We start from the raw sequence: 21,491 nt of genomic DNA on the forward strand, positions 1-21,491 counted from the left end.
AAAAGCCATTGAATTCATCCATCTAAAAATTATTTCTCAAAATTCAAAATAATGTAAAAAGAAGAAGAATGACCAAATGCCTCTTGCATTAACCTCACGCACATCTGGATAGCGAAACTAACAACACTCAAAAAACTGCCTTATGTCACATCTTGTTGTCGACAACAAAACACTCAATTTTAAATTTCAACTTTACCTCAAGACCGTCCGTACTAAAGCAACAGCATCGGTCGTTTGTTCAACCAATTAAAATGTCCTTCATTTACTTGACTTCATGTTTTCCTGTGAAGCAACCGCTTGTGGAAACCAAGGACTCTCCTCTATCTGCAGCTAACATGGAAGTGATGGAGGAGGAGGTGTTGGTGGTGTCCCACCACAACGCTGTCACCCAGAAAGCATGATTAAATACAAATAATTTGCAAAATCAAGTATGTTTTGAAGTGAACTTATGTCCGTTATGTTTTCTATTAACATAAAGAGGTCGATATCCGCTTGTAGTGACTTGAGCGTTAACAGTGTTCTACATATGTATGGACACTGATTCATGTTAGGGTAAGATTGTGGTTATATTTAATACAAAAAACGTCTCCAGTGACATCAAATGTGTGTTTTCCATTTAAGTGGACAAATTGCCGGTTTTGTTGTAAATGTATCGAGTCCTGTTTTCCAAATGAAAGCAACATGACATTGTTTTCCTGCCGTCACTGCAGCTGAAGAAAGAATCTCTGTTTACCATCACAAGAGGTCGCTTGTCAGGAAAAACCTGAAAATAGATTTAAATTTAAACAAATAACCAATGGTGATGTTTTCTTGTGAGGCTGGTCTCTCCTGTCTCCACCGACCATGTTTTGTCCCCCCCCCCCTCTCATCTTCCCTCTCTCTCTGTCTCTGTCCCTAATTTTGAGGTTTTGATGCACAGTCACTAAGCAGGGTGCAACAGCGGGAGTTCTTTGTAAATTTGTGTTCAGTGCAGGAGCCATAGAGATGTTGAGTGATGTCCCTGCAAGAAACTGGCAACCCAGCAGCCTCAGTGAGAGACTAGGACAGACTGGACAGACAGGACAGCAGCGTTGTGTGTATGTGTGTGCGTGCGTGCGTGTGTGTGTAATGGATCAGAGAGAGCCAGCTGTTGTTGAGCTTCAGCAGCAGACAAAGCATGCTGCCTGCAGAGTCGCTCCATTCAGTCTTCTCTGTGGAGAAGCTGCCAAATCCACTCTCACCTGCTGTCTTAAGTGTGTCTGTCGGTGTGTGTGTGTGACGTGTGCTATATATGTTTATGTACCTGTGGAGCCTTGTGGCGGAAGTACCCAGCATTCTCAGCGGTATCCAGTCATCTTCCCTCTGGCAGCTCTATTCCTGGCTTCAGCCTGGTCAACAAACGAGCACATAGAAAAATCAAAAGTACACACACACACACACACGTACCCACACACAAAGCCACACACATACAAATGATTCTTTAAATATGATTTCAAACGGCTTTTGAATGCTTTTTGATCTCCAGTCAGCTGCTGCTGTGACTCATGTTTTGTCTAGAATTAGCTGCTTTCTTTGAGACGCCATGCTTTCATTCTTGGCTTACAGCTCACGCACACATTAACCAGCATAAAATAGATATAACTGGCTCCCATGCTATCATGTCTGACAAGCAGTAGCGTTGAATAAAAATGCCGTATTTAGACCAACTTGCGCCACAAAAATGCAACCACGCCGCCTCACACACAGAACATATCGCAGCGCTTTAGAAAGAGAAAGAGAGGCGTGAAAGGGAAGCGTGTAGCCACTCAGCACCTACATCAGTGATTGTCCTGTGGATGACAGAACTTATTAGATGTCGGAACAGTTTCATAATAAATTTGGACTATATTAAAGGGCGGGTTCATCTGCGTTGTTTTCCCGGGGTTTTCAAAAGGAAACGCCAACTCAGCCGTTTGCACAATGCAGTGACGTAGGAGACCAAGGTTGGCTCATCAATAAGGTTATGAACAGTGTGAACGCTCGCACGAGCTGAGTCAGCGTTAGCTGGGTTAAGTTTGGAAATAACTGAAAGGGCTGGTTCGGATTGTTTGAAGTGTTTTTTTCTGTATACTCTTGTGTTCTGAGGTGAAATGATTGCTTTTGGTAATATTCAGATCCACATAAGTTGACCAACCTTTTTGGAAGACTGCATTTGGCAAATCTATAGTTGCATCAGGTGAGCAAACATATACACTTTGATCACTAGGCTTTAAAGTCTTACACTGTAGCATACATCTCTTTAGATGCATCTATTTTTAAATGTATCTATGAAAACAAAGGTTTATTCCTGTTGAAATCGGCTTTAAATCATACAAGTATGTAATTATGAGGCATTATTGTGTTAATCTTGTGCGATAAATAGTCCTAAAATAACTGACGCTGACATGATTAGAACTTTAACCAGCTTCACGGATCAGAGGAAAGTAAAGACGGCTGAGAGAAGCAATCTATATTGAAGGGCTCTTTGATATCGCTGGTTTGAAAATCATTTTTCTCTTCATATGCGAATATATATGCGTGTGTGTGGTTCCACATATTTTACAGACTTCCCACCTCTCTCTTCTGTGATGTTTGCCCTCGACCCTTCCCCATCATCCCTTCATCAAACACAGGAATATAAAGCCCTGTCCGCTCTTATCCAGCCAAACCGCCCCGTCTGTGGAACTGGACAAAGGAAAAGCAGGAGTCAGCAGTAGGTGGAAGGTGACATTGATGATGATGAAGATGATGAAAACATATTCATGGAGATGAGCATGTTTGATCATAATCTGGGGGAAACGGCAAAGTGAAGAAAAGGGAATATCGAATTTTGAGAGCATTGTGGCAAAAATGATTTACAAAACCACTTATTTTCATTAGTGTGTTAAGTATTGCATCTCAGAAGGGCTTAAAGAGACTGTTGCAATTAGAGGAAACGGTGATGAATCTGTCCTACATCATGAAAAGCAAGCTAAGAATCAGAGACTCCTGTTTATTAGCTGCATGCTGCTTGTTTGGAAGCCGCCCTCTTCTCTATACGAGCCACTGAGATATACAGTACGACTAATAATAAGACGGCAATTAAAGGTGTCACTCTTACACAGATGTGCACACAGACATGACACAATCACCATCACAAGCACATTGACACACGCACACACACATGTTCCAGCTGTATAATATTCCACAGATGATTTCCTTATAGACCAATCAACACCTCTGGTAGGTGTGAACGCGTTGCAAAGTGCCGAATGTTTAGGAATCTACTTGGAACTACTGCGTATTTGATTTTAGGACGGCCACATTGTTTGAGGTTCGTGACCTCTACTTAGTGATTCTCACTAATGTGGCCTGCACAGGGGACCTGGCTTGAGGCACGTTTGACTGTTTTATAAATACCGTTTGTGCATTGCAATTGTGTTTTAGTTTTTATTTGTCAAGGAGCAGATTACCTGGATCTTATGTCCAAACGCACACATCCAAATATTGTTTCCTGCTGCAAGAAGACGCTCGACGTTTATTGTAAATGAGGTTCTTAAACCCAGCTCGTCTAATCGGTGATGAAGAAAACAAAAAATACCATTTGTGTTTTAAATGGGGTTGCTGGTTCGATCCCCGCCACCTCTAGAGGGATTGTGTGAAGTGTCCTTGAGCAAGGCGCTGAACCCCTAACTGATGGGCAGGTTGAGCTTACAGAGTAATCTGAGGCCTCTACCTTCAGTGTATGAAAGGTGTATAACAAGTATCTTTAAGGTTACTGCTATAAATGTTGCAGCATGCATCAAGATGCTACACTGTGTACATGAGAAGACATACAACTGATTTGCTGATACAGCATTTAATACAAGTTGAATGCTTTGCTTATATGTATGTTGTGTCTTGTTTTTGCAGGTTTCTATAAACCTAAACAAGTATTTCATTGCTATTTGTCTGCTTGTTTGCTGGACTGTTTGTTTGCTTAACTGCATGAAGTCTTTGAGTCGTCAAACAGGAGTTATGGAAATGTGTTGCTCAACACTACTCCCGCTCACACCATCTGGTTATCCTCTCTTTCTTTTCTATCTGTCAGCGGCATGTCGTTCTTATGGAGAGATTCTGAAAGAGCAAAAGATAAAGAATAGTAAAAAAAAAAACATTTGGAAGATGAAATTCCAGAGATAATTCACATGGTCAGGAGAAAAAACAGCTGGCCCTAATTCATTTATTGTATTCATGGTGTGAACTCATCGCTTTCTGTCGGAGCAGAGGAGGTGGAGAATACGTACATTTGTTGAAATATCCACCAAGCGATATTTAGCAGCAGCAGACAAGAATTCACAAAAATGTTAAGCACCACACCAGCCCTTGATTTGTTTCTTTCCCATTAAGCTATATTTGAGTTTCATAACTGCACGGCCCATGGGAATAAGACGGAGCAGAGCGAGGATTCTTCTCTAATGTCTTCTTATTTCCTCATCTTTACCTGTCTGACTCATAGAGAGACACACACACACACACACAGCCTAGTTCCCACCTACACACATTCAAACACACCCGACAACAGCATGTCTTGTATTGTGCATGCAGAGGCAGTGGGGTGAGAAATTGTGCTCTCTTCAGGGGGCTCGCACAAGTCATGTGAAAAATGATTTATATCAAATCAACCTTTTTTATTTTTTCTTTGCTAAGAGATCAGGATTCTTTATATCGCCGCTTATTTCTGTGCTGTCAGCAAGTCTGTTGCTTGATGTGCTTTCTCCTCCGTCCATTTCATTCATTCATGCTCGTGCTCTTTTATGAATCCCCTGCTCCTACACCCCTTCATCTCCAAATGCTCTCTCTCTCTCTCTCTCTCTCTCTGTCTCTGTCTCTCTGTGTCGGCCAGGCGGCAACCTCTGAGTCTGAAAAGTGAAGCCAATGCTGAAGTGCCTTAAAGTTACATTATTTCTAATGGCAACTCCTCTGATGCAAACAGAAGTCCCTCTCTTGATTTATTACCTCAGTAAACATTGTAAACATGAGTTTATGGTCTCCATCTCTAGTTTTTAAGTCCTCTTCAATACAGACAGTTACCAGTCTGTGTGTTGTGCATCCATTCTGCACAGAGGCCGCAGTCTGAGCCGTGTCACGAGCTTTTCGGTCATGTATCTGTCATGCAGAAACGCCCCGGCAGCCTCGTAGACTCACTTTGAACGTTGCACACCTAGAACGATGACGGCAGACTGACGGCGCAGATGAAACTCCTAGTTTACTGTTTGATTGGCAGCTTTTGACAGACGGGGAATGTCTCTGAGTCACATCACCGCGGAAATAAAACAACAAATGACATTTCAGTTAAGTTGTCTATGCATTTACATTAAAAACAAACATCGGCATGTGGCCAGTGATGAACAATAATAATTGAGATAAGTGTTTGCCCCATCTAAATCCAAACCTGGTAGTTAATAATGAATCAATTAAAGCGTAGATAACAGCTTAATACAGGGTAAATAATAACGCAACCTCAGAAACCAAGATTTGACTTTGCCGTTTTATCAAATGAGTGTAACTTTATTTATCAAATCAAATTCTAGTTCTTATATTGAAGTGGAAGACTGGAGATGAAATGTCAGAGCAGCTTCTCATCTCATTAGTCTGCAGAGCAGGCAGCTGGTCTGCGCTGGGACTGCACTGCTGGAAGCAGGATGCTGTTTGCTGCTTTCGGTTATTACACTGGCTTCATGTTTGTTTGAAGAGGGGGGAGAAGTTAATGCACTTCTCTGTCACAGAATTTTCTCTGTTTCGCTGCGAGATCTGAAATAATTTGACTTTATATTTGAGAGCCTCAGAGCTTGTGTTATGTCTGTCTGTTCAAGTGTCTTAGTTGGGTTTCTAATTTGGCCTTTGAGATGATGCGATAGTGAAAGCTGAGAGCGGTCCAAGTCTCCTTGTTGTGTCTCGTGTGTGAAGTCCTTTAGATGATTGTGGTATTCTGTATTAGCCTCTAAACCAAAAACTAGTAACCGGCAGTTTTTTAAGCCGTTAACCGGAATTCTTCATCTCCGGCTCATTCTTTTTTTTGTCTGTCTGTGTTGGCTGTTCTCCAGTGCCCATTGGCGAAATCTGTGTGAGTTCATGAATACACATTTCTGCTAGCTTTGTCCTTTGTATGCCTTTGTTGACTGCCTCCTGAATCAATATTGTATGAACAGCAGGGTTACCCGAGCCCGGCGCTAACACACCTGTGATTTGTCTATTATCTCAAATCTAAAAGCCACTTTCTGTTCCGGCTCCGTTATCTCCCAAACCCTCGCGGCTCAGTGTGCAGCTCCGGAGAAGTGTTCTCTCTTTGTGACGGGTCAAAGTGATTTCAAGTAATAGATCAACATTGTGTTGAGTTATTGACGCCTCATCTGCCGTCAAGTTGAAGAACGGCAATTTGACTTTCAGCCCGCTGACATTTAAACGCCCCACTGCACAACCTTGTGTTTCAGCCACTCAAGTGTGTGTGTGTGTGTGTGTGTGTGTGTGTTCCAAAATCTAAATATCTAAAGCTGCGTTTAAGTCTGCTCCCTTGTTTTGTTGCTCAGCGTAAGTGATCAGATCAGGGCCTCTCTTCCCTCGCAGAGGAGGTTGTTTTCCTCTGATTACCCGCCGGTTCCTTGGCTTTACCTTGACCTGAGCGCGCCACCGTTTTATTACAGGAGCTGTCTCTGTGCCAATTGGAAGGAATAAGAACAAAGCACAAAGTCAATTCAGCTGGAGAGGGACACAGGAGAGAGTGGCCTTGTGTGGATGTGAACACGCACACACACACACACGTACACACCGCAACACAAGGGTATAGCGAACGTTCTTGTTTGTCTCTGCCATTAGTCACTCCATGCAGAAGTGATTTAGTGTCTAAATTACAGGCTCGGCTCCGGCTACATCATGCTCTGCTTTAGCATAACAAAACGATTAAAAGGATTTTTTTTAAAAGGCCCCCATCTCTGTGACGAATCAGAAGCGGACTAGCTACAATAAATAGCTTCCAAAAGACACATTTCACCATCCAGGGTTTTACCTCATGCAGTTCAAAAAGTTTCAGAAGTTTTTCTACTTTGAATTATATCTTGCCTGATTGCACTTCAAATCTGATGTTGATAAACAGCCTATTTCCACATTAGCCTTTTTCCCTTCCTAGGTTGACACAGACTGCTGCGTGTTTTCTGTGTCTTATTCGTGTTTGATCGTGGCTTTGACTTGGCAGTTGTCATAATGAAGAACAGGACCAAAGGTCTATAACCAGAAACATGTAAAAAGCCACTTTACCCTTCCTGCTCAGCAGCAAACAGCAGACAGACTCAGATAAGACACTAGCTGGTGAACGTAGCGGAGCATTTAGCAGCTAAAGAGACAGATGTTTCTCTCAGGTGTGGGTGGAGACCAAAATCAAGGCTAGAAGAGAGTGAATGTCGAACTTATGTTGGAACACAAACACGACTCCTAATGATCATGTTGCTCCGTAACAGCTGGATGTGAAATTATCGATTTAAAAGATAACGATATGTCAGCGTTGTGTTCACAGCTGGCTTCTGCTGCCCCCAAGTGGCCAAAAAAGGAAAATCAGTTATTATAGTTTGAGAAGAGGAGCTTGGCGTCATTAAAATCAAACATCCTCTGGGAACATAAATGCGCTCAGAGAATGATCCACGTGTTAGATTTGAACATCTTTTACAGTGTGATATCTTCACGGACAGGAGGAGCAATTTCAGTGAGCAATAACTCTTTCAATGCTCACATGGGCATGTCAATATTTTCTAAGAAATGTGAGCTTATCCCTTATCTAATGGGCACTTGAAATTATTATTTTTTTTTTTTTTTAATGCTGTAAGATAGCTCACTGGTGACCTCATGTTTCCCAGAAACAGTTTTCCTTTCAAACTGTTTTGTAAGCAAATGCATCACATTGTGAGAGTAATGATTTTATTTTCGGTAGGATTAGGTAAAGGTGCATGCAGCTCAGTCTTTCCTAAGAACGAGGAAACAAGAGAAAACATTCCAATCAGGAACTTGACACCTATTAGTGCCGAACGACTCAGAGCATCGAGATGCTTTAGTGTTTCTCGGAAAGTGAGTGATTTGTCCTTTTCTATCTCCCCCGTCCCTCGTCTCCTCATTACACTCCCCTCTCTCCATCTCAGCTTTCTTCACCTTTTTCCGTACCTTCCCTCTCCCCCCCCCCCCCCCCCCCCGTTCTCATCTTTCCTCCCCTGCCTCTTCCCACGCTCTTTGTCTGCATTTATTCCCTCAACTCGAACATCCAACACAATGTTAAAAGGGATTATTGTGTATTTTATACATTATACAGGTTGTTGTGCCGGACGCTGAGCAGCGCCACTACAGTCGATTACTGCCTAGCTCAAGGGCACCTAAGCAGTAGTCGCTTCTCAAAGTTGTCTTTGAGAAGATGTCGGGTTCTGAAAACTGTCATCTTGTCTCCACACCACAGATTCTTTTTTGAAATTCCAGAGATCAAATCTCAACACACCTCTCTCTCTCTCTCTCTCTCTCTCTCTCTCTCTCTCTCTCTCTTCTCCTCCCTGCAGGGTGCAAGTGTAACAGCCATGCCAACGTGTGCCACGTCAACACGGGGAAGTGCTTCTGTACCACTAAAGGAATCAAGGGAGACCAGTGTCAACTGTGAGTATACTGTCATACAACCGCAGTATGGTTAAATACCCAGTCACGTCTAGCTGGCCTGTGAGCATTAGGTCATCATTATTAGGTATTAGTATTAAATAATACAAAAGATATGTAGCGATCACATATCACAGACCCAGTTCATGGGTGGTAACTGCAAATGCAGTTCAGTATTACAGGTCCCAGAATACTGAATCCTGTTTGCAACCGTGATCTGAACAGCAAAAGCTAAAATAGCTCCTGAGTGAGCAGCCTGCAGCTCTTCAACAGCTCACCGCGGCTGCTCCTGACTGTTCCATTATTACCTGCAATAGTTCAAACTCATCCGCCATCAAAAAGCGACCGCTGTCTTGTTTTGTGGACACATTTCTGATGAAGCTCACTGACAAATGCATCGTTTCTCATGAGAATACTTCAGAATAAAAATCAACATCTGTTGTGCCAGTTAAATACTTTAATGTGAAGCTGCAGCAGCAGGAAATGTTGGGTTTGCATTCGCAGCAACTTAACACAGACATCCAGGCATTTCAATACTTTCATCAGTAGCCAACATTGTTACTTTCATTTGAATTTAGTTTTGGAAAATTATCGGGAAGGCAGAAAGAATGTGTGTGTGTGTGTGTGTGTGTGTGTGTGTGTGTGTGTGTGTGTGTGTGTGTGTGTGTGTGTGTGTGTGTGTGTGTGTGTGTGTGTGTGTGTGTGTGTGTGTGTGTGTGTGTGTGTGTGTGTGTGTGTGTGTGTGTGTGTGTGTGTGGTGGAGGTTTCATAAACTTGCTTTGGGATTGTAATCGCTCCCATTATATGATAGTACAGTTGCTAATGTGTTTATTTAGAGTCAGATATGGCTCCTCGGTTTGTACCTCAGTGGAGACTGCAGTGTTAGAGTTCACTTTATTACAGCTAATTATTTCTTAATGTGTTTGATTAGTTTCTTTCATTTACAGAACGATCAAACATTGAAGGGAAACAAGCTGCACAAAGGTTGATCGATGGTAAAAGTGGTGCTGCTTAATCTGTGAGCCTGCTATAGATTTATTGATACGGATATATCTTTCATTTTTATTTTTACTGGCTCGTAAATGCAGATGGTCTAGTGTGTCAGATTCTTTCAAACCATAACTGATGTGTCTAGTGGGAGTAACAAGCAGCTGGCAGATTTAAGATACTGTAGCCACACACACACACACACCCACCCACCCACGCACAAACAACTTGAATCTGCTGCCGATTATGTCAACTTTCTGACCCCTTAACTTAAACTCTGACTTTCACCTCTGGCTCTCTGCGTTACGCTGACCTCAACATAACCTGTGAGTGATCCTCAACTTCAACTCCAGCTCCTGACACCAACATGACCTCACACGGAAAGACTCTCTCCACATGTGTACTGTCAACTTGGATCAGCGTGATACATTAGTATTCCTTTAAGACGCTGTTAAGCACTGATTCATTGGAGAACTTTCTTTTTATGTAGATGTTTCTAATGTTATGTTAAAAATAACTAATGTTTTTTTTCCTACGTTTAAACATTTCCTGAGCCGATCCCAACTCTTTATGCTGGTTAAAGATCAGGAACATCATTTTCATGTATATCGATTTTAATCCTGATTAAACACGGATGACGTGAGCAGAATTGTGCAATTAATTATTAACACTATACCATATATATATATATATATATGCATTAAAAAAACATGAAGTGCTAAAGAAGTTACCAAAACATTTGCGTCAGTTAAAAAACATGTCGGATGGAGGGATTTGTGATCACGTCTGATTAGTTTGGGGGAAAATAACAACTAACAGACTAACAGACTGAATATTGTCAAATGTGGAACAATACAAGACTGCAGTTGAGTGAGACTGAATGTTAAAGTGGCCGTACGGCATCAGTACTCCTGGTCACTTGGCATTTGTGTCGGGATCTTTTTTTTTTCAGCGTAGTGTTTCTCTTCAGCACGCATTAATACTTCATTATTCTGGTGGAGACTCCACAGTGGTGTGTCGATGTGTGTTCACTTGTGCATCCCTAAGCCACTGCAGTCGCTTTCACCTTTGATTTGCTCCGACCCCCCCCCCGCACCTCTGTCTCTCTAAATGTCTCTCTGTCACGGCGCTGTTTGTTTTGCTTGAGTCACTCCAGAATGGTGTGCCAAGTCGAGGGCCATTTGTTTGCCGTTTTGATTATGAACGAGCAATTCCCCCCCGGAGGCGGACGCTAAGTGTCCCCAGGTTACATCAGGTGTGTGGATGCGTATTTCAGAGCGTGTGTTGTTCTAGAGTCAGAAATAAAGAGGCCGTGAAGCATTTTGTTTTGCCTTTTTTTGTGTGCTTACATCCTTACACGTCTATGTTAATGCTTATATTGTCTCTTCTTCTGCATTTGTGTGTCTGACTTTCATACTTTATTTCATTCATATTAAACAGAAAATGTGTTTCTCTCTCTGTTTGTCAGACCTGTTGCTCCGGCAATGCCTCAAAATATTTTCAGTCATAATTGCATTGTGACATGCATCTTATATATATATGCACTTTGACACCCACAGCTGTTACAGGCAGCTCGGAGCGTGAATGTGGCAGGTCAGGATTGCTGGAATAGGGTGTCTACCTGAGCTGCTGGTATCAGGACTCAGCTGCTCACCAGATGTCCTCCAGCTGTTTATGTGTGGTCACAGTTTTACAACATGTACGAACAATCTATTTAAAGTCCAACATACATGAGACTTTTATTTTCACTGTGCGAGTTTGAGCACTTTCTCTCCTGTTGCATTGTCTGACTGACTTTGATTGTGTTGATTTAGCTTTAATTGGCCTCCTCTCCAAATGTAGAGAACTCCGCTAATTGCCTGCTAATTTGCATCTTTAACTGTATACTCGACCGGAGGGAGTGTTTGTGTGTCTTTGTGCGTATGCATGTTTGTCATTTTGAGGGTTGCTAAAGAGAGCCTGATACGGTATGTGGTTTTGTGATTTACAAACTGCGCACTGATTAATTTTTCATGCCTATAAAACTCTTAACAGTTCACAACATACACACACACACACACGGCCAATATCACTGTGACCTTTAATCTCCATTTTGTTTATCTAGGCAGAGGGTTTACAGGAACAGCAAGCAGAGCAAAAATATTTGTCACTCGTGTACGCGTGTGTGTGTGTCTGTGTGTGTGTAGCTGAGTCAGAGTGTGTTTTAAGTGATGAGGCAGCCCAGTCCTCTGTGGCCCTTAACTCGTCCCCATTAGGCTGTTGTAAGCAGCTTAAGTGTGCGTCCCCTCTTTATTGAAGCTCTGCGTCCAGATCTTTAGTGTCCCCCAAGAGAGAAGATGTCTTGTCCTCGCCCCTTACTTAGCCTGCAGGTCTGCTTATCCTTCTTCTCTGAACACATACGTGAATTTAATGTTTGGCCAGCATCAGGGCACAGTCAGCCAGTATCAGAAGCTAACTAGCTTTTTAGTTCAGAAAAGTCAGGGTCGCTTACTTTGGTTACCTGGCTGGAGAAAGAGTACGTAACATGTATTTTGCATTTACAGTATTTATCAATTCTGTGCTACAGTTGGAGATGTTGGAAACATCGGTATTTGTAAATAACACTTTCTGTTGTGAAAAGTAACTTTGAAGTGCGATCGGTCTCTGTGTGTCTGGTTCTGCAGAGTATTTGTTTGAAATTAGTGTAAAAATGTTGCAAAGCCACGTCATGCAGTCATGATTGTTAAACCTACACGAGCACGTTTTATTATCAGCAGAGTCAGCTAGCCTCCAGCCTGCTAAACAACACTAAATCCCTATTAGCTTCCTCAGTAGCCAAAGCTGATGTCTAGCCTCCTCTGGGGGAGAGAGAGCAAATGTTTGTGCATTATTTGCACATTGTGACTGCAAGTAAAAAAAAAAAAAGAAATCTGTTCAGTGATTCACATATCTGATAGAAGTATTTCATAGATCATATTTGGCTCCAACGAGGGCCCAATGCAATTCATGACAATCACATTCATCACAATAAATCTTGTTGTTGCTAAAATAGTCTCGGCCGGAGGCGACTCCACAGCTTTTGAAGTCACAGAGTGTTCTTGAGATGACGCTGCTCACCGTCCGACTGTCCTCTCTGGATCCCAAAACCTTTTGTTTCATAAGCCTCTTTCACCTCCTCTTAAGTCCTACTGTTCTTTCCTTCTCTCCTTGTTTCTTTCATGCAGATGACACCCAGTAAGTAATTCTGCGTCGAGACCGCAAGACAATGAATCAACGAGTGCTGCCAAGATTAAATAAAATATGAGCGCATTCAGCTTCTTGCGAAGGACCATTCTGTAGTTCAGCAGAAATCTCAGTTACTTGGAACATATTGGTCGAGACGTCAAGTGGCCTCTTAAACTGATTCACGCGCCACCATTAGACTAAAAGTATGGTTCTGCTTCTGTATCTGTTTTATTGTCGTCCTTAAACTCCTGATTCAGGATGGAAGCTCAGAGAGGCGGTCGTGGTTTAGGGCCTCGTCCTTGGCCGGGGGTTTAGAGAAGGATGAAATATTCAGTATCCGGCGCTGCTCTGTGACCTGCTGCAGCGCTACAAGCGAATTCACAAACACTCGGGCTGTAAACCTCACCTGCCCTCTAGTCCTTGTTCATTTATTCCTCTGTTTTCCTGTCCATCTTCTCCTGTTTCATGCTCTCTCTTTCTCTCCCTCTCAATCCTCCAGCCCCTCCTCTGTTACACAGTGGGTGCTTTGGATGAGTTGCTTTTCTAGTAAAGCTTGTGAAATATCTGCATATGGGTTTGATAAGCGATGGGATTTCTTTTTTTCTAAATGGCCACGATGCAGAACTTTAGCGGTTGCAATATCCATAAACACTTATTTTTAAAGCCTTCCAGATTAATGTCATGTAGAGTCACTCTCTCTCTCACACACACACACACACACACACACACAATAATGAACAACAGATGTATATCACTCCATCGGGGCGATGCAAACGCTCTTTAAAGACGTTTTAAAAGCATTGACATTATAATCACATTTGCATTTGGTTCTCTTAGCACATTTTTTCCAACATTTCTTGGCAGTGGAAGTTTAATAACTGGCTTTTGTTCCGTTGCCAGGTAATCATTTTCCTATCCGTACTTCAGGTGCACGTCGTCCATCTTGACACTTTAATGGCCTCCGGAGCACGTACACCATTTTTTCATGATAACTCAAGAAAATACCGTTAACCCTGATATTTTGTCTTTAATTGCTTTTGCTGAGTGTTAACATTTACACTATCTTTAAGAGCCGCTGTGTTTCTGCACCACGAAAAATTCATTTCTGCTGGAAAAATCTAGATAAATCTTTATATGTATGTTTATGTGTATATACATTTACCTAATTGTATTGCGGCGGAGCTTTCTGGTCATTAGAGGCTTCCCCTTAACATAAAGGTCACAACTTTCAACAACAGCCAATTACTGTCCATCAGCAACACATAGTCCTCCTCTATCTGGTCACAGTGATTAACAGACAAATGGCTGAAATGTCAAAATGAAACGAGTGAGTAGATCCTTATGATAAACATTTGTTATTTGTTTTTACAATCATTTTTTTCTGGGACAAATTGTCTAAAATGACAGTGGTTAATGGTGTTTTGCTCTTGCCATTATCACAAGTATGTCAGGTCTGTTTTGCATTTTGTTTTCCACTAACTGGCAGTGATTGTCAATCCAAAGAGAAATAAACATCTGAATGAAATAGATGAATACAAAACAAACCTTTTGACTTTGATTTAAAAAGCTACTGTAGCTGCCATGAAGGAAAACTGCACTGAACCTCTGTCTCTTTAGTCTTGAAAGGTGGCAAACATAAAGTTAATTTTACAAATGTGGTGTCACACATTATGCGTATAGCTCCGAAGCTCCACGCAAGTCTCATATTCAGCGATATATTGACAAAGCAGTGGTTATTCTGGAACATACTGAGCATGGATACACATTGGAGAAGTGGATTATGCTTCAGGCGTGATTTGAGGAGTTTATACTGTCGGCAGTTTTTCATACATTTATTTTGCCACGACAGTGTCTCCACTGTTACAGCTCTGAGACCAAGATCAATACAGCTGCCATCCTCCATGAAGGAGCAGCTTTAAACTTTTCACTGACACTGTTCAGGCCAACAGCGAGAGACTATTTGATCCCCAATAAATGGATTTTCAGTGGAGTTTTCCACTGCGTACAATTCATCAGCATTATTTAGCCAGATGTTTAAGCAGGAGATCCTCTGACGCTCCTGCAGATGCAGGGGATCTGTTTTTGAGCCGAGCACTTAAAGAGGCTAGATGTTCTCTCTCTCTCGTGTGTGTGTGTGTGTGTGTGTGTGTGTGTGTGTGTGTGTGTGTGTGTGTGTGTGTGTGTGTGTGTGTGTGTGTGTGTGTGTGTGTGTGTGTGTGTGTGTGTGTGTGTGTGTGTGTGTGTGTGTGTGTGTGTGTGTGTGTGTGTGTATGGGCACCCTGGGGAAAAAGAGAGCAGCTCAAAGAGCTGGGGGAAGACACTACCTGCAACAAGGGCCCACCTGACACACACACTGTAACAGAAAAATGTGTCTTTGTAAAAATGAAACCCTTATCGAATGTTAATGCCTTTGTTCTTTCTCTCTCTTCTTCTTCTTCTTCTCTGCCTGTCTCTCGTTTCCTGTGTCGTTCCAGATGTGACTCAGAGAACCGTTACCTTGGCAACCCTCTCCGGGGAACATGCTATTGTAAGTATCCTGCTGCCACTACACCCGAGTCTCCCTCAGCTCCCTGCCCCCCCCCCCCCCCCCTTCCACACACAGGCTTAGAGCTGAAGTCTGTTTCTGTGTACAATGTCAATCTGTGTCCTGCGATTATCATCTTTGTACCCAAACAAGTAAGGTAGCCAGAAAGCAGCTGTTAACCCCGCTAGCCTTCTTGTGTTGAAATGGAGCAGAGCTGATGCTCAGCTCCAAGTAACCATGACCAGAGATTCGTTGTAGACCTTGGAGACACTTTGCAAGACCACTAAAGGTCATTTATCAGTAAAATGTGAACAAAACAGGTTTAAGCGTACAAATAAATAGGTTTTAGTAGGTTTTCCATTACTATCACCTATTCAGGTGCGCGACGAGAGAGAGGGGGGAGGAGGGATGCAAACAGAGAGAAAGTGTTTTTCCGTCCAGGACTTTGTTTTTCTGTTTCCAGATGCTCGCAGGGATCACATTGACTTAGCTCATTTGCAACAAATTGCTGGTTTTCCTTTTAAAGGGCAGATGGAGGAGGTATGCTGTAGTCAAAACAGATGTTTTGTGGCACACAAGCACATGCTCCCTCACTCTGCATCTCTCTCTCTCTCTCTCTCTCACACACACCACACACACACACATTCAGTCTACGAATTGCCATCATCAGTTTTAATATTATAACCCAGTAGAATAAAGTTCAAGTGCTGTCAATGTCAATAGCCCTCTAGCCTGAGTGGGCCTATCATTGTTTCAGTGAGGGAGGCTCGAAAGGATACAGCAATCAGAGGAGTCATGCCACAGATTGCACCGGTCACCTCAAATATGTCTTTGATCACAAAAACAACTTCTGTTCAAGAATGTGATTGAAGACGGGCACATGGGTTCACCTTCATTGCTGCCAAGCTTTTATCTTAAAATGTCATTTATCTTCCTTTTAAGACACAGAATCAGACATTTCGTTTAGATAAGTATGCTCGTTAAGGAGGCTCAGCGGTCATTTAAAAGGTGCAGTGTGTAATATCTGGCCACCTGCTCCAAATGAATAGGGGGCACACTATAACCTGGGGCTGTACGGTCTGTGTGCGCTTTAATAGTTTGTTTTTTGGATTAAATCTAAAGTAGTAGAAATGAGAAAATGACTCCTACTATCGTTTGGTCCTCCACGGCGCCAGAAAACGACTTCTCCGTGGGCAGAAGGAGAGCAGTAACAGCTTTGGGTCCCGGACCTTCAGTTAGCAGTTAGCTTGAATTCAGCCAGCGCAAACCCCAGCGCCGCTTAAACCAACGAACAGACGATCAAAGCTCGTACCTGCACCTTCAACGTGATTAGCAAGCTCCTGCAGAGCTCAGAAGACCGGACGCTACAGGAGCCCCTTTCACAAATAGATCACAATAATGCCGTAAAGAAGATGCGCCGTTACTTCCTGTAAATGACAGTTTGAACCTTTGCTGTCATCTAAAATTTCATTTTTATTTTGAAGTCCATCGATGGCATGGTATTATTGTCTGCTGGATTCAGGACTGAGGTTTGGAGGCACTAGATGGCACTAATGCGATGCCGTTGCCCAGTATTGTGAAGGGCTTTAGATAATCTAAATGCATAGAAACACTCAAACACAGCTTTTAATGGCTCCCAAAGTCTGTAGGTGCTCGGCTCCTCGATATCTCCATGGCTGCAGCTGAAGCAATGTTTCCAGATGCATTTGGAGACATTATGTTCTGTCATTAATGTGACATTATCTTTTCTGTCGTCTATGAAACGGGGTTAGTTTTGTTTGAACAAGGGCAAGCACACTCAGACGTACACACATGAATGCACACAACACCCTCTCACACACACACACATGCAGAGAGATGGTGTGTATAAATCACAGATTTAAAAGCCATCCATTTCCCTTGGACTCTAAGGAAAAGCAGCCAGGTCAATATTAGTCTTAACTGTCATTGGAAGGAAGGTGCTGATAAAAGAAGCTTTATCTCTGTCATGAGAAATTACATGCGGAGTTTAGGAGTGGCAGCACCGTCCCGGCTGGGGGATTGTGACGGATTTAGAGCAGAAGTTTGAGAAATCTGCACCACCTGTGGATTTCTTATGATGTGAGGAGATGGTGAAAAGTTGTCCAACAGCTGACAGCAGAGAGATTAACTGGAATGTGAGGAGACAGTGTTGTCAGTATTAGCCTTAGGATAGTCCAGGATGGTCTTCATGCAAAATCATATTCCCAAAAAAAGTGTGTCAATAAGCTGTGTCCCGTGTTTAGGGATCTCTTACATCTGGAACTAACATGGGTCTGTCCGTCTGTTCCACTACAACGGCTCCAGCAGAGAACTGTTCAGACGGTTCAGACGTTCAGTATCAGTTTACTGGATGCTTTGCCGCCCTTAGTATCCCTTTGGATCCTTGAAGTCTTTTACACTTGTTTGTGTTTTTACTTGGCTTCTCCAAAGGGGCTGCACGATAAATCTGAGGATGTTGTTGCATGATGAAGAAGAAAAAATAAAAAGGTAAACATCAACAATTAAGGCCAGTAGAGAGAGCAGACTCTCCTACAATGTGATGAGGGAAGACCTCTCATAGTGTACTGACAGATTTGTCACCTAATTAATACAACTCTGGTCATAGAAATAATTGACATATTGGTTTAAAGAGAGACAAACCCATCTCAGTCATGGTTTTCAATTGGAACAATCCAAAAAGGGAGACTGGAAATTGATTCTGTGGGCAACCTGCAGCACAGGCTGAAGAGCAAATATTGCTTCACTTTACAGGAGGTCACTATAAGGGCAGGAACTCGGGTTGGTACAGGTTCAGCCTTCTAACCTGTAGTCCACCAAAGGGGACGCCTTCGTAAAGCGCCGTCTGTTGAAGGATGTGGCCACATGTCATTGTTATGATGAATGCTCTGTAGACTCTCTGGATTTGGGAGGAGGTGCAGGTTCAGCCAACCTTCGTGAGCTCCGTCCTTTAAGTGACAGCTATAATCAATGTATATTGTTAGTCTCTGTGAAGTGATATTTCACTACTGCCAGAGAGTACACCAGGCTGGATTGCTTCCATCCTTGTGGCAGTAACTGCAAGTTGTCGGCTTTAGAAAGCAGCAGCCGTGACACAAAACTCTTACAGGCAACCAAAAGACCAGCAACAGAGGTTAAGCACTTGCTAGGTGAATAGAAGACCATTATCTAAACCAAACAACCACTCAGTGTTGGAACTGGATATCATAAGTCTGGCCCCCTTGACATCTGCTCTGAATCAGACGTGTTTAGTAGTCTACTCTCCTCTTTCCTTTTCTTACCCATTTCTATAGCGGTGCTGTTTGAAAGTCAGTCATAAACAGACTCATTGAACTACTGTAGTGTATGTGTTCAATCACACTACGGCAGCATTGTGTTTGTAGTCAAGGGGTCACATGTGAAAAAGCATACGTATCATTCAAAGGCAAGAGTATATTGTTTTGTGATTGGTTGATGATAATAAAGGGGGGGAAAATTAAGTCATTTTCATCATTCAAGCTCTCCACTTGACGGCTGCAGTCGGCTTTATTGTACAATACTGCAAATGAACAAAAACGCAGAATGACACATGCTCAGAAATCCATGTTGATGAAACGTTTTCATCAGACTGATACGTGCGAGTGTCCAGCTACTGACGGCCGCGCTCCTCGTCTCACTCGGGGGATTAAGTGCAGCGAGCAACGCTTTGGTTCAGTTAGCGCTGTCATATTTAACCACCAGTCAATTGATGAAAAGCAACTTTGCTGTTTAATGAGTTTGCCCCCAGTCAGGCTGGCCTTTATGAGCAGCATCACCAGGACAATGCTTTAATGAACCACTGTCATATTCCATCTCAGTCAGCTACAAGGGACGTCTAATTAGGGACGGCCACCGAGTGTCCCGCCACTTCCACTGGAGAGACCAGCAGTCGGTTGGATTACCAGCTAACACCAGTCAGTCCAGAGTCAGTGCCGCTTGCTGCCCTCAGGCGTGCTTGGAAAGCTCAGTCAGGCCGAACAGCAGTGGCTCCAATATTTACTGACAGCCTCACAATCCCAATTAAAATGACAATCAGGGATGGACAGCACGGAATAGGACTGATTAATGACGTGTTGTCTACAATCAGATAGGAGAAAAATGGAGAGGGCTGATTTGTCATTCCCCTAATTTCTACTAAATATGATTAAATGTTATTCTCATAGTGCTAAACTTATATCAAAGACAATTGAAATATAAGCTTGTGAATGTTGGGGCCCATTCGAACCTCAAAGTAGTTGCGTGGCAGTGATCAGCAATCAACAACGTTCGTGGCCTAAGGCCGTTTATTAGGCATCAGTCCAGGATGCCTCAATATTTGCTGACAGGCAGTCCTTCTGGACGCCTATATCCATCGAGGATTAATTGGTCCTATCAGGCCAAAACCCTTTTTTGTTTTGCAACCCATTAGTAACCCTTTACTTAGACAGACTATTAAATAATAAATAAGTTTAAATCAGTTTCATTAAGCTTCAGTAAGAGTTTGATACGCATTAATACAGTGTTTGGGAAGACGCACGAGAAGAAGATGAAATGTACACAATAGGCCCTTTTCACAGCAGCCATTTTGACATGTAATTGCAGGGTAAACACAGGTGTGATTGGGGAAAAAAAGAATTATGGCCCTGTTCCATTTAGGGGGGCTGGGGCCCTGGCATTTTGCATGCTGGCTCACTGTAATGGCTGCGACACTACATAGAACGAGACCTTTATCAGTTTTTATCAGTTATGCCTGTGTTTACCCTGCAATCACATGTCGAAACCGCTGCTGTGAAAAGGGCCGATCAATGTGTCTCCATACCAAACCATGGGTTCCAATGAAACTGATTTAGCAGGAAAATACAAAAATAATTGCAATTTTTTGTGAACTTTACTTCTGAATCTTTTTCAATGATTTGTGCACATGGCCATTCGTAGGGCATGTCCGTTGTTGGATGCGTGCAGTGTTGTCGGGAACCACTCACCGCTTGTTGTCTCCAGGGAAGGCAAGAGTTTGCTTTTATCGTCAGTATATCTAACATCCAGCGACTAGACGGAAGTGCAGTCGATGAGCAGCGGCCTGTAAAAGCCTCACTGCGGAGGACATGCTACACTCAGTCCGCAGAGCCCTGAAGCTCCGCCCCTGCTGCTGCTGCACGGAGCGCAAATTGCGTGTTTATTCAAATTCATTAATATTAAACGTGTCGCATGTCCAAATTGCACTATATTCAATGCAGCAATCCGATGTTTCAACCACACCGTGAGAACCATTTTCAATCCTTGTGACCGGATGAAGATCCGACTAGGATCAAAACATTTCCCCTTTAGTAACTTTGTAGACTGGAATAATGAGTGTGCAGGTGTTTCCATCTGTGCCGTTTTTGTTAAACAGCCTGATGTGCGTGTAACGAGGCTCCCTCTATTACACCATCCACACCGCCTTTAAAAAAGTATTGATTTCCATGTTTATTCCGGCACGTTGTGTGCTTAGAATTAGTAAATGGTCTCCAGTTGAGAAACTGGTGATTGTGAACTTTGCGACTAGCCATCCCTGTAGATAATTGCGTTGTGAAGGAGCGGTGAGTTTCTAATAAACCGGGGTCACCTGACCTCATGCATACATTACCTCCAGGTCACCTTGACCTCCATTTAGGCCTGTGTTGTCCTTGCGTTTCCTGCCCTGGTTCTAGCTTGTTTTCTCAGTGAGGTGAAGCTGTAATGTCTGGCCTGCGCTCCGTCAGGCAGGTGTTGCAAATGGGAAATAATGAGTTGTTAACAAGCATTAAATGAAACTCCAGCAAGAGATTCTGACTAACTGACATTGTAGGTGAGTTCACGCCTTTTTTTTTTGTCATTCCTATTTGAAGCAGACTGCTGGAATATCAGATTACGTTCCGGTTGAGGGCTTTCTCTTCTGCCTTCTCATTCCACATCATCAGTGTTTTGTTTCATATCAGCTGAATCAGCTTACATATTATGGTAATAAGATCACCCATCTGTGAACCTGAGAAATTGCCATGGACCCTTCCTACTTCGCTTCTTCTGGGGATCGTTAATGCCTTTAGTGATACCTTGATACGATTCATCCAGAGGGAGAATTCTCACAAGCACGCGTGTAATTCAGTTT

The 21,491-nt window shown here is 42.8% G+C and overlaps 1 protein-coding gene across 1 annotated transcript in view; it reads left to right on the forward strand.

Moving 5' to 3' along the window:
- Positions 1 to 21,491, forward strand: part of atrnl1a (attractin-like 1a) — a 194,736-nt gene that overhangs the window by 78,442 nt on the left and 94,803 nt on the right. Inside the window, exons 21-22 of the mRNA XM_076104205.1 lie at positions 8,547 to 8,640; positions 15,303 to 15,355. Coding sequence (XP_075960320.1) covers positions 8,547 to 8,640; positions 15,303 to 15,355 — 147 coding nt within the window. The remainder of the gene's footprint in view (positions 1 to 8,546; positions 8,641 to 15,302; positions 15,356 to 21,491) is intronic.

This window comes from Anarhichas minor, unplaced genomic scaffold (assembly GCF_050575085.1).
Source record: "Anarhichas minor isolate MPS153535 unplaced genomic scaffold, ASM5057508v1 ptg000029l, whole genome shotgun sequence".
NCBI lineage: Eukaryota > Metazoa > Chordata > Actinopteri > Perciformes > Anarhichadidae > Anarhichas > Anarhichas minor.